General features: G+C 37.8%; 1 protein-coding gene across 1 annotated transcript in view; it reads left to right on the top strand.

Moving 5' to 3' along the window:
* The window catches only part of LOC106091808 (uncharacterized), a 194169-nt gene that overhangs the window by 53776 nt on the left and 126476 nt on the right, over nt 1-13917 (top strand). The window contains exon 2 of the mRNA XM_059360224.1: nt 9743-11363. Within this exon, the coding sequence (XP_059216207.1) occupies nt 11287-11363 (77 nt within the window). The 5' untranslated portion in view covers nt 9743-11286. The remainder of the gene's footprint in view (nt 1-9742; nt 11364-13917) is intronic.

Here is a 13917-nt window from a genome sequence, read left to right as displayed (position 1 = left end):
AAAATAAAAAAAAATAAAATAAAAAAAATAAAATAAAATAAAAAAAAAAAATAAAATAAAATAAAATAAAATAAAATAAAATAAAATAAAAACAAGTAAAAGTGTGCTAAGTTCGGCCGGGCCGAATCTTATATACCCTCCACATGGATCGCATTTGTCGAGTTCTTTTCCCGGCATCCCTTCTTATGCAAAAAAGGATATAAAAAAAGATTTGCTCTGCTATTAGAGCGATATTAAGATATTGTCCGGTTTGGACCACAATTAAATTATATTTATGTTGGAGACCTGTGTAAAATGTCAGCCAATTCGAATAAGAATTGCGCTCTTTGTGGGCTCAAGAAGTAAAATAAAGAGATCGATTTATATGGCAGCTATATCAGGTTATAGGCCGATTCAGACCATAATAAACACGTATGTTAATGGTCATGAGAGAATACGTCGTACAAAATTTCAGGCAAATCGGATAATAATTGCGATCTCTAGAGGCTCAAGAAGTCAAGATCCCAGATCGGTTTATATGGCAGCTAAATCAGGTTGTGAACCGACTTGTACTTTATTTGACATAGTTGTTGAAAGTAACAATTTAAAACGTCTTGCGAAATTTCAGCCAAATCGGATAGGAATTGCGCCCTGTAAAAGCTCAAGAAGTCAAGTCCCCAGATCTGTTTATATGACAGCTATATCAGGTTATGAACCGATTTGAACCATACCCGGCACAGTTGTTGGATATCATAACAAAACACGTCGTGCAAAATTTCATTCCAATCGGATAAGAATTGCGCACTCTAGAGGCTCAAGAAGTCAAGACCCCAGATCGGTTTATATGGCAGCTATATCAGGTTATGGACCGATTTGCACCATACTTGACACAGTTGTTGTATATCATAACAAAACACGTCGTGCAAAATTTCATTCCAATCGGATAAGAATTGCGCACTCTAGAGGCTCAAGAAGTCAAGACCCAAGATCGGTTTATATGACAGCTATATAAGGTTATGAACCGATTTGAACCATACTTGGCACAGTTGTTGTATAGCATAACAAAACACATCGTGCAAAATTTCATTCCAATCGGATAAGAATTGCGCACTCTAGAGGCTCAAGAAGTCAAGACCCCAGATCGGTTTATATGGCAGCTATATCAGGTTACGGACCGATTTGCACCATACTTGACACAGTTGTTGTATATCATAACAAAACACGTCGTGCAAAATTTCATTCCAATCGGATAAGAATTGCGCACTCTAGAGGCTCAAGAAGTCAAGACCCAAGATCGGTTTATATGACAGCTATATAAGGTTATGAACCGATTTGAACCATACTTGGCACAGTTGTTGTATAGCATAACAAAACACGTCGTGCAAAATTTCATTCCAATCGGATAAGAATTGCGCACTCTAGAGGCTCAAGAAGTCAAGACCCAAGATCGGTTTTTATGACAGCTATATAAGGTTTAGACCGATTTGAACAATACTCGGCACAGTTGTTGGATACCATACGAAACACGTCGTGCAAAATTTCATTCTAATCGGATAAGAATTGCGCACTCTAGAGGCTCAAGAAGTCAAGACCCAAGATCGGTTTATATGGCAGCTATATCAGGTTATAAACCGATTTGAACCATACTTGGCACAGTTGTTGGATATCATAACAAAACACGTCATGCAAAATTTCATTCCAATCGGATAAGAATTGCGTACTCTAGAGGCTCAAGAAGTCAAGACCCAAGATCGGTTTATATGGCAGCTATATCAAAACATGGACCGATATGGCCCATTTACAATACCAACCGACCTACACTAATAAGAAGTATTTGTGCAAAATTTCAAGCGGCTAGCTTTACTCCTTCGGAAGTTAGCGTGCTTTCGACAGGCAGACGGACGGACGGACATGGCTAGATCGACATAAAATTTCACGACGATCAAAAATATATATACTTTATGGGTTCTCAGACGAATATTTCGAGTAGTTACAATCAGAATGACGAAATTAGTATACCCCCCATCTTATGGTGGAGGGTATAAAAATGAAATAAAATAAAATAAAATAAAATAAAATAAAATAAAATAAAATAAAATAAAATAAAATAAAATAAAATAAAATAAAATAAAATAAAATAAAATAAAATAAAATAAAATAAAATAAAATAAAATAAAATAAAATAAAATAAAATAAAATAAAATAAAATAAAAAAAAATAAAAACAAAATTTAATTACATAAAAACAAAATTAAATTAAATAAAAAAAAATTAATTAAATTAAATAAAAACAAACTAACTTAAAAATTAAATTTATTTATTTTTTTATTAAATATTTCCCTAGAGAAATTACCTCAAGCCTATTTCCTTTGGCAACTCTAACCACAAACTATTTTGAAACTAATTCTGCTCCGTAGCTTACACTGCCAACGTCGACGCTATTGCCAGCAATGGGGACAAGTGGGCACCTATTTTAAATGAGTGGTGATAAGTGTGAGTAAGGAGGTTAGTGAAAGAGTGAGATATTATCTTGAAGTGAGAGTATTCTCCTCTCAACAAAGTTTTGTGTTTAAGCCTGTAGCTTAAGCACTGCAAGTTTATATGTTTATATACACATATAAAGAGTAGGTGTGTGGGTGTTTGTTTGTTTGGTAGTAATGATAATAGGCACCGCCGTGATTGTCATCGTCTGCAGATTTCTTTTGACTCATGCCACAATGACAACGGATGCCCATGCAAGTGAAAAGAAAGTGAAAAACACAAAAAAAAACAGTTTCCCCTTCGTTTTGTTGTTGTCGCTTTTGTTGTTGTTGTGTTTTGGACGATTAAAAGTTTTATTCACTTTTAGTTATAGCTTTACTTGTTTGTTGTTGGCGTTTGCATTGTTAGTGGTTTTTCTTTTCATTTAGGTTGCTCTTGATGGTACACAATATTGTTATTGCTTTTGTTGTAATTGCTTATTCGTAGTCAGATTGTTTTCTGCAACCGTAAATTTGTTGTATGACCTCATTCGTTCTACGCTTTGCATCACTAGGGGATGGGGAAGTATAGCCAGGTGCATGGATTTGTTTATCTAGATGTGAAATTAAAAAAAAAATTAAAAGGGCGTAGCAAATACTTTTTATACCCACCACCGTAGGATAGGAGGTGTATGCATTTAGTTTGCAACACATTGAAATATAAATTTTCGACCCTACAAAGTATTTATATTTCGGATCGTCGTAAAATTCTAAGACGATTTAACGATGTCCGTGTGTCTGTCCGTCCGTCTGTTGTAATCACTCTAGAGCCTTCAAAAATTAAGATATTGAGCTGAATTCTGGCACAGATGCGTCTTTTTGATGAACGCTGGTTAAGTTCTTGAACGGGCCAAATCGGACCATATTCGGATATAGCTGCTATATAGGACGATCTCCCGATAAAGGGTCTGAAGGCCATTGAAGCTTTATTCTTATCCGATTTCACTGAAATTTGCAATAGTGGGCTATTTTAACATTCCCGACATCCGACCCAAATTTGGTTCCGATCGGACTATATTTAGATATAGCTGTCATATAGACCGATCTGCCGATTAAGGGTCTGAAGCCCATAAAAGCTTTATTTATTACCCCATTTCGCTGGAATTTACAACAGTGGGTTATTTTAAGCCTCCCGACATCTGATCCAAATATGGTTCAGGTCGGACTATATTTAGATATAGCTGTCATATAGACCGATCTGCAGATTAAGGGTCTGAAGCCCCTAAAAGCTTTATTTTTTAACCGATTTTGTTGAAATTTAAGACAATGGGCTATTTTAAGCTTCCCGACATCTGACCCAAATTTGGTTCAGATCGGACATTATTTAGATATAGCTGTCATATAGACCGATCTGCCGATTAAGGGTCTGAAGCCCATAAAAGCTTTATTTATTACCCCGTTTCGCTGGAATTTGCAACAGGGGGTTATTTTAAGCCTCCCGACATCTGACCCAAATATGGTTAAGATCGGACTATATATAACTATAGCTGCCATATTGACCGATCTCCCCATAAAGGGTCTGAAGGCCATTAAAGCTTTATTTTTTATCCGATTTCGCTGAAATTTGGAATAGTGCGCAGATTTAGGCCTCCCAATATCCGACCTTAATATGGTACAGGTCGGACTATATTTAGATATAGCTGTCATATAGACCGATCTGCCGATTAAGGGTCTGAAGCCCATAAAAGCTTTATTTATTACCCCATTTCGCTGGAATTTGCAACAGTGGGTTATTTTAAGCCTCCCGACATCTGACCCAAATATGGTTCAGATCGGACTATATTAAGATATAGCTGCCATATAGACCGATCTGCCGATAAAGGGGCTGAAGCCCATAAAAGCTTTATTTATTACCCGATTTTGCTGAAATTTGAAACAGTGAGTTTTTTAGAGCCCCACGACATCCGACCTTAATATGGTTCAGATCGGGTTATAATTGGATATATCTGCCAAAAAAAACCAATATTTTGTTGTAAAAAATTGAATAGTGGCATATACATTAGACCACTCAATGTCCGTGCCGAATTTGGTTGCTTAATTTACCCAATGTTCACCGGATTGTGATGAAAGGGGTTTAACATTTATACCCGAGGTGGTGGGTATCCAAAGTTCGACCTGGCGGAACTTAATGCATTTTTACTTGTTTAATATCAAATTAGCTTTGTTTGGAATTACTGATTTTCATCAAACATCCGACATCATTTTACCCTTCATGTAATTTTGTTAAAATGCTCATTGCTATCTTTCATACGAATGCACCCTCCAACAACACATTAAATATTCCAATAAGAGACACTAAATAGATACTTTACATTTGATATAACACAAAAGACCCCATTTTGCAACATTTCAGATAAAACGAGTACCATTTTGCATTATTACACCTTATCCTTGTGCTTATCGTGCCGCTTTAAGCCATACTTCCCCCCCAAAACGTTTATCGGAAATAAGACCAACAACAAACAAATGGGGGGGGGGGGGGGGGGAGCCAGTAAAAACTACAACTTTTTGCCATGTTCTATGACGCTGTCATTTGTCTACCTTTACCGCACGGAAGCGACGGTAGTAGGAGAAGATTTTAACTCATTTTCTTTTCAGGCCACATTTTGCTCTTTTGTTATCGGTTTGTCGGTGGGGAGGGGTGGGCCCTAAGGTTGGATGGACGATGTTGGTTTGCTTTACAGTGCTGTCGGTTCATGTTTTCGTTTTTATTGACCCCATAACCTCGACACAAAGTAGTGTAGTGTAGTGTAGTGTAGTTTGCCGTGTCTTCCATGGCAAAGCCAAACAAAGTCAGAAGGTATTAGGTTTCCGTTTCCGCCCTCGCCCCAAAACACTTTCCCACCTACATGTATATCTCCGCTGTGGCACACTTTGCTATTTGCCATGCTCGTACATCTCATTAAAACGTAATCAATTTATTGAATGTTTTTTCGCTTATTCTTCGGCATTTGTTTGAAATCGATGGGGAATTGGTTTAGAGGAAATTTCTGTAAAGTGGGGGGAGAGAAAAAATGCATAAAACATACAAGAGATATTTCCGTTGGCACTAGCACTCACATACAATCACACACACACATACACCCTCGTGCATATTCCCTTTTACAGCATAAGTCAGCAAATTAAGGCCGCCATCGTTTAGGATTATCCATAGAAGAAGGGACCACAACCAAACGAAGTTCTATTGTTGCCAAAATTAGGTTACACTCTCAAGTAGGCCATAATAGATCCATTGAAAAAGTTGGTAGGCATCAACAAATCCTCCCATAATAATCAGGTTAAAGCTTACGTTAATCTCTTGTGATGGTGCAGTGGCCCATTTAAACTTTTATCGGAATACAAATGGGCATTATTGTGCCATCCTCAAAGCAGCGGAAAGGTCCATATCGTATGCCATACTAACCGGAAAGATGATGGAGCATGAAAGAAATAAAGAAAGCAAAAGGAAATGAAACGAAAGGAAGGACTGCATTAAAAGTAGTAGAGCCAAAGGAAGAATAATTTATCTTGGCCATTTTTGTGGAAATTCGGTTAATAAAAAAAATATGCTTAAAAGACAAAGGAGCAACACTTTTTGGGGTGATGTAGTCTTAGGAAATCAAATATCCATAAAAATTATTATGGATGATCTTAATGGATCCGGTGTAGCGTGATTGTTTGATCGAAGGCCGATGTTTCAGTTCTTAAGACGGTCTTAGAGTAGATTACAAATATGGTCAAGAAGTAAGAATAGTCTTTATGGTCAAGCAGTAAGAATAGGTTTTTATTGATATCGGAAGGAGGCGGACCCTCCACCATTACCCCAAAAAACACCACCCAAAAATTAAAAGTGGACCGATAAGGACAATATGGGTATCAAATGGAAGGTATTCGGCAGTAGATTGCGAATATGGTCAAAAAGTAGGAATGGGCTTTATAATTTATTGATAACGGAAGGGGCGGACCCTCCACCGTTACCCCCAAAACACCACCCAAAATCAAAAGTGGACCGATAAGGACAATATGGGTATCTAATGAAAAGTATGCGGGAGTAGATAACGAATTTGGCATACAAATGCATGTCGAAGTATAGGGGGTCCCCCCACCCCCACAAAAACGCCCATAATGGGAACATTACCCAATCAAGGATAAATGGGACTCTTTTTGTTACGTATAGACTGAAAAACGGCCGTACCGATTTTCTCGAAATTTTCGCATATTGTGTAGGTTGGCCTGAGAGAAAACATAGGCTATATAATTTTTCGGTATCGGAAGGGGGACGGACCCTCCCCTTTATGCCAAAAAGGCAACCCAAAATTAAAAGTGGACCGATCGGAACAATATAGTTATCAAATGTAAGACATTGGAGAGTAGAATAAGAATATGGTATTAAAATTTGAGTCTAAGTACCCATCGGGCCGCCCCAACCCCAAAACTCCCCCAATCAGACATATTGGACGTTCAATTCAATATGGGGCTCAAATGAAAGATATTCGGGAGTAGATTTCGTATCTGGCATAAAAAATCAGATCGAATTATGTGATACTCATATACGTTTGTCTGGAAGGAAACATAGGCTTTATCTTTTCTAGATATTGGGTGGAGGCGGACCCTCCCCCATACCCCAAAAACTCCACCCATATCCGAAAGGGGTTCGATGGGCACAATTAAGGGTATCAAATGAAAGGTATTGGAGACCTGAAAACGAATAGGGTATTAAAATTTGGGTTCAAGTACCCAGCGGTTATTTGAGTACGAACGGCGTCGCGCAGCACGACACTTTTTTGGGGAAAATTTTTTAAATGGCCATGCATGGCATTGTATCTCGCAAATGTCGCCAACATTAAGAAGGAATAAAGACCGCTTTGTTCGATGTTCTCGCCAGGATTCGAACGCGTTCAGCGTCATAGGCTATAATTCAATATCCGCATTCAGGGCGAAATAAAGAAGGCGGAGCGGAGCGGGCCCGGTTCGGCTAGTGTTTGTATAAGCTGATACATAGACCGATTTTCTTACAAATTGTCTAATGCCCATAAAAACTTTATATTTAATCCGATCTTGCTGGAATTTGAAACAGTGAGTACCTTAAGGCTTTCCGACAACTGACTATACGACAGATTGAACTATATTTCGACATAGCTACCATATAGACCGATCTCCCGATAAAGGGTCTAAGGCCCATAAAAGCTTAATTTATTATCCGATTTCGGTGAAATTTGCAACAGTGGGTTATTTTAAATCAATCAACATCTGACCTAAATATGGATTAGATAGGTCCATCTTTACATAGAGCTGCCATATAGACCGATCTCCCGATAGAGGATCGGAAGACCACTAAAGCTTTATTAATTACCTGATTTCGCTGAAATTTGCAACAGTGGGCTATTTTAAGCCTCCCGACATCTGACCTAAATATGGATTAGGTCGGTCCACATTTAGATATAGCTGCCATATAGACCGATCTCCCGATAAAGGGTCTGAAGCCCATAAAAGATTGATTTATTACCCGATTTCGCTGAAATTTTAAACAGTGGGTAGTTTTAAGTCTCCCGACAACCGACCCGGACATGTTTGAGATCAGACTATATTTAGACATAGCTACCATATAGACCGATCTCCCGAAAAGGAGTCTTAAGCCCATAACAGAACCCATATGGTTCAAATCGGACTATATTTAGATATAGCTGTCATATAGACCTATCTGCCGACAAAGGGACTAAAGCCCATAAAAACTTTATTTTTTATCCGATTTCGCTGAAATTTTAAACAGTGGGTACCTAAAACTACCCACTCCCTATATCCGTCCCAAATATGGTTCGGACTGTATTTGAATATAGCTGTCATATAGACCGATTATGATTGGGAGGCCACCGTAGAGCAGAGGTGAGCATGACGCTGAACGCCTGGGTTCGAATCCTGGCGAGACCATTAGAAAAATTTTCAGCGGTGGTTTTCCCCTCCTAATGCTGGCAACATTTGTGAGGTACTATGCCATGTAAAACTTCTCTCCAAAGAGGTTTCGCACTGCGACACGTCGTTCGGACTCGGCTATAAAAAGGAGGTCCCTTATTATTGAGCTTAAAACTTGAATCGGACTGCACTCATTGATATGTGAGAAGCTTGCCCCTGTTCCTTAGTGGAATGTTCGTGGGCAATTTTTTTTTTTTTTTTTGCATATAGACCGATATGCCGATTAAGGGTCTGAAGCTCATAGAAGCTTTATTTGAATTTGTTCTACAAAATTTAATAGTGACTTATATTTAGTAGACCACTCAATGTACGTGCCGATTTTGGGTGCATAAGTTATGCAATTTACCGGATTGCAACGAAAGGGGGTTTACATATATACCCGAGGTGGTGGGTATCTAAAGTTCGGCCCGGCCGAACTTAATGCCTTTTTACTTGTTGTGCACTTGAATATTTATAGAATGTCACTGCAAGTGCTGTTAGTGCTTAGACCACATTGACCTACAGCACAGCGATGGGGCGATTCGTTTGGTTTGTCTGTTCGTGCTCTTTTATTTCATCAGATAATCAATTTGACAAAAGTGTTGATGAAGATGCAAGGCGCATTTTTTCTTTAGAGAAAATTTCATGAAAATTTCATGGACATTTTTTTCTTTAGAAAAAATTTCATGAAAATTTCATGGAAATTTTTTTCTTTAGAAAAAATTTCATGGAAATTTTTTCTTTAGAGAAAATTTCATGGAAATTTTTTCTTTAGAGAAAATTTTATGGAAATTTTTTCTTTAGAGAAAATTTCATGGAAATTTAAGATTTTGTTTCTTCTTCAGCTTCCACATAGCATTGGGCTAATTTATTCCAGTGGCCTATGTTTCTTATTTATGGCGTAACCTTGTTATTTATGTCCTTTAACATTGATGCAACCTAGCATTTCTGTATAATTCACAAACACACACACACATACTCAGATTAACACACATATGTAACAATTTGAATAAATAATAGATGAAAGCAATAAATTATTATAACAACTATAGGCGCCACAGCGAAACTATCACCATAAATCCTTCCATGGAAACTAATGTGAAACAGCAGCAATGAATTGAATTCGTTATGGCCAAAGAAAGGGAATTGAAAGCATGCTCCCAGACGACGACAAATTACACAAATATGAATTTGATGTTGATTGTGATGACATTTTTATCACAAACACAAATACAAATATAATATGCACATTTATATTATATCCTCTTTGCCTCTCTCACCCTCACTCACTCTCTGCTTTACTATTTTTCATTGCAGGCATAGCGCTGTACTTGCTGTTTTTTTTTCGAGGGAAATGTATGTCGCTGCCATTAGAGGTCCCCTTTTGATCCTGGCAAATACGTGATGATGTAGCCATAGGTGGTCTCCCTATACCAAATGGCAAAAGAATTGCTGCTATATCAAAAATAAAAAAAAAACCTAAAGCATCTCAAGAAACCTTTAATCCTTGAGCTGAAAAAGCACCAGCGTAAACGTCAACATCATCATCATCATCAACATTATTTGTACAAAAGGCAGCAGCAAAAAAAGTAACCAAGGACTAGAACCAAAAATAAATACATAAAGGAACGTTAACATTTACGTTCTCCATCCGACCTCCCTGCCTACCTGCCTTCCCTAAATAGGGGTGGTAACTGGTGCCGCCTTTTTGCTCATAAAAAAGTCAACGGAAACTATTGCTGCAACAGCCACAATGTCAAAAGTCAAACATTAGATTTTGAACAGATTATAAGGATATGGTATGGTCCTTCGTAAGCTACATAGGTCGGCTCTCTAATGTCAAAGCTGCCTCCTGAACAAGTTTAACCCCATTGCGCTGGGACCAACCACTCTAGCAGAGAGTACCAAACAACTGCCACACGACACCACACACACACACACACATCAAACGGTCACATCTGCTATGATTGCTGTTCACCTTCTTCTCCTCTAGCTCCACCTACGTCCCACGAATGATGATCTTAGCCCATATTTCTGCCATTAGACGTCATTATGTCATTGTATAACGTTAAGCACAAATATAAACAGTTTTGACTCAAGAGCTCTACAGATGGCGTTTTTTTTTTGTGGGTCTAGTTGTTGTTGACATTCTTGCTGGAATTGCAAACCTGATTTCGCTAGGGTTTGTTTGCGTAACTGCATGAGTGTGTGTGCGTGTGAATGAGTACGGTACTCATATGTGTTCTTACACAGTATACATGCTGGCAATGAACAATCGTCGTACTACAACAACAGTGAAACCAACACCAAGACCACCATCACCAATGGCAACATCCGCATTTGCAGTATCGAAGCAAGCATCGTTATAAGGACCTTAGAGAGGGAGAGAGAGATCCTAGCCATCAATCCCAATTCACAATCATTTCCATTCAAATTCAGGGTCTATGGTGTCCTGCTACCATAACAGCAACAGCAACATCAACAACTGCAGCGCAACTCTTCGTATGCTGTATCCACTTTGAACCAGTGCTGCTAACGAATGTAGATGTGGTTGAGTGAATATTTATTTAGTTACCGGTTCACTTGCCATGTTTGGACTGTAATGGTGTACTTGGCTGGCGTATACAACTGCACGACTCTGACAATGTTAGAGATAAGCCTGAGCAAGTTGAAACAATTTCGCAAGCCTTACAACACAGATACAGACAACGAGAACGAGCAAGAGCCAGCTTCATATTTATGTTAGTTCAGCCGCAGCATCATTATTGATTGCAGCCATTTACCCCTTCGACCCCCCCTCCATCAAATTGATGTTTTTGGCATTGGGGTCATTTGACTGGACTTTCAGTCTTTGAAGCGTTATGGGTGATTTACAAGCAACAATTGAATTTTCTGTGGAATTGTATAAATTTTTCAATGTGGATTTATTTCAAAGGGGGTAAGTAGAATCCTCTCCTACATTTCCTCTCAAACATATCCTTTTTCACATTTTTTCCCTTAAACCCTGCTTAAGAAGCAAACAATTTTGAACTAAACTTTAAGACAAAGATTTGGGATTGGCTTAGTGGTAGCAGGAATTGAGTTATATGGCATATGGTTAACAATTCATGAGAATTGTTGAAAGATTGAGTGCATCGATTTACTTGGAAATGAAAAGAAAGATTTGTAGTTAAACCAATGGCCCCATGGTACAAATGGGATATTATGGTTAGACCAGAGGATTCCTTGGTAAACAAAAAGTATTGTGAAACAAACAAAAGTTGGCTAAACTTAAGGCTAGAATTGAATATCGAAAGTAAAAAAAAAATTTAAATAGCTGCGGCAGATATTTATCAAGTTAAAATAAGCTAAGTTCGGCCGGACTCTACTCTACTCTACTCTACTCTATTCTACTCTACTCTACTCAACTCTACTCTACTCTACTCTACTCTACTCTACTCTACTCTACTCTACTCTACTCTACTCTACTCTACTCTACTCTACTCTACTCTACTCTACTCTACTCTACTCTACTCTACTCTACTCTACTCTACTCTACTCTACTCTACTCTACTCTACTCTACTCTTTTCTACTATACTCTACTCTACTCTACTCAACTCTACTCTACTCTACTCTACTCTACTCTACTCTACTCTACTCTACTCTACTCTACTCTACTCTACTCTACTCTACTCTACTCTACTCTACTCTACTCTACTCTACTCTACTCTACTCTACTCTACTCTACTCTACTCTACTCTACTCTACTCTACTCTACTCTACTCTACTCTACTCTACTCTACTCTACTCTACTCTACTCTACTCTACTCTACTCTACTCTACTCTACTCTACTCTACTCTACTCTACTCTACTCTACTCTACTCTACTCTACTCTACTCTACTCTACTCTACTCTACTCTACTCTACTCTACTCTACTCTACTCTACTCTACTCTACTCTACTCTACTCTACTCTACTCTACTCTACTCTGCTCTACTCTACTCTACTCTACTCTACTCTGCTCTACTCTACTCTACTCTACTAGGGCTAGGAGAGTGTTCTTGATCTCAAATCGAAAAAAATAAGACTTGAAAAAAAAAATTTTCCAAAATCGTACAAGAAATGGGTTGTGCCAAATCCGTAAAAAAAATGTACCAATTTCGGAACTAAACGTACTGCTTCAAAATTTGTACTTTTTTACGGATTGCGCTAGAACTCTGAATTTTAAATCTGAGGTACACTTTAGCGACCTTAACGGGGTCACTATATGAGCTTTTGAAAATGTGTACATTTAGGTACTAAAAAAAGTACCAAAAACGTTCTTTATGGATGAACTTTGATGGATAGGGCTAGAAATTTTAAGGTTGACTTAAGGACATCTGCTGCAAAATAATGAAAGTTAAAAAATATGGAAAATAGTACCGCTAACGGGAGAAAGCGTACGTTTAGTACTGGAATTGGCAACAGTTGGTACTTTCGTTACAGATGGAGCACTACATCTGAAATTTGGCATGTGGCTACAACTAGCAAATATATGATGGGTGACTGGATGATTTTTTCACAATTCGTACATTTTGGTACCAAAATTGGTACCTTCTTTACAAATGAAGCTAGATGTCAGCAATCTGATATGTAGGTACAACTAAAAGATATATGATGGGTGACTAAATGATCTTTTCACAATTCGTACATTTTGGTACCATTTGGTACCAAAGTACCCAAAATGGTACTTTTTTAAGTATTGAGCTAAAGCTCTCATAATTGGGATGCAGTTACACTTTAAGAGTATATATCAGGTTACTAGAAGAATTTTCTGAAATCCGTACATTAAGGTACTAAAACGTACAAAATGGTACTTTCTTTATAGATTGAGCTGGAGCTCTGAAATTTGGAACACAGATGCACCTTGAGAGTATATACCGGTCCGCCTAGAAGATTTTTTGGAAATTCGTACATTAAGGTACTAAAAAGTACAAAATAGTACTTTCTTTAGACACCAAAACGTACAAAATAGAGCTTTCTGTGCAATTTGAGCTAAGGCTCTGAAATTTGGGATACAGGTACACTTTGACAGTCGAAAAGGGTACTTTCCTTACAAATTGAGCTAAAGGACTTAAATTTGGGCAACTGGAAGATTTTTTTGAAATTCGTACATTTCGGTACGAAAACGTACAAAAAGGTACTTTTTTAAGTATTGAGCTAAAGCTCTCATAATTGGGATGCAGTTACACTTTAAGAGTATATATCAGGTCACTAGAAGAATTTTCTGAAATTCGTACATTAAGGTACTAAAACGTACAAAATGGTACTTTCTTTACAGATTGAGCTGGAGCTCTGAAATTTGGAATACAGACACACCTTGAGTGTATATACCGGGCGACTAGAAGAATTTTTGGAAATTCGTACATTAAGGTACTAAAAAGTACAAAATAGTACTTTCTTCAGACGCAAAAACGTAAAAAATAGAGCTTTCTGTGCAAATTCAGCTAAAGCTCGGAAATTTGGGATACA

Source organism: Stomoxys calcitrans, chromosome 1 (assembly GCF_963082655.1).
Source record: "Stomoxys calcitrans chromosome 1, idStoCalc2.1, whole genome shotgun sequence".
Classification (NCBI taxonomy): domain Eukaryota; kingdom Metazoa; phylum Arthropoda; class Insecta; order Diptera; family Muscidae; genus Stomoxys; species Stomoxys calcitrans.
Note: the sequence above shows the minus strand (reverse complement) of the source record. Positions and strands in the feature narration are given on the sequence as shown.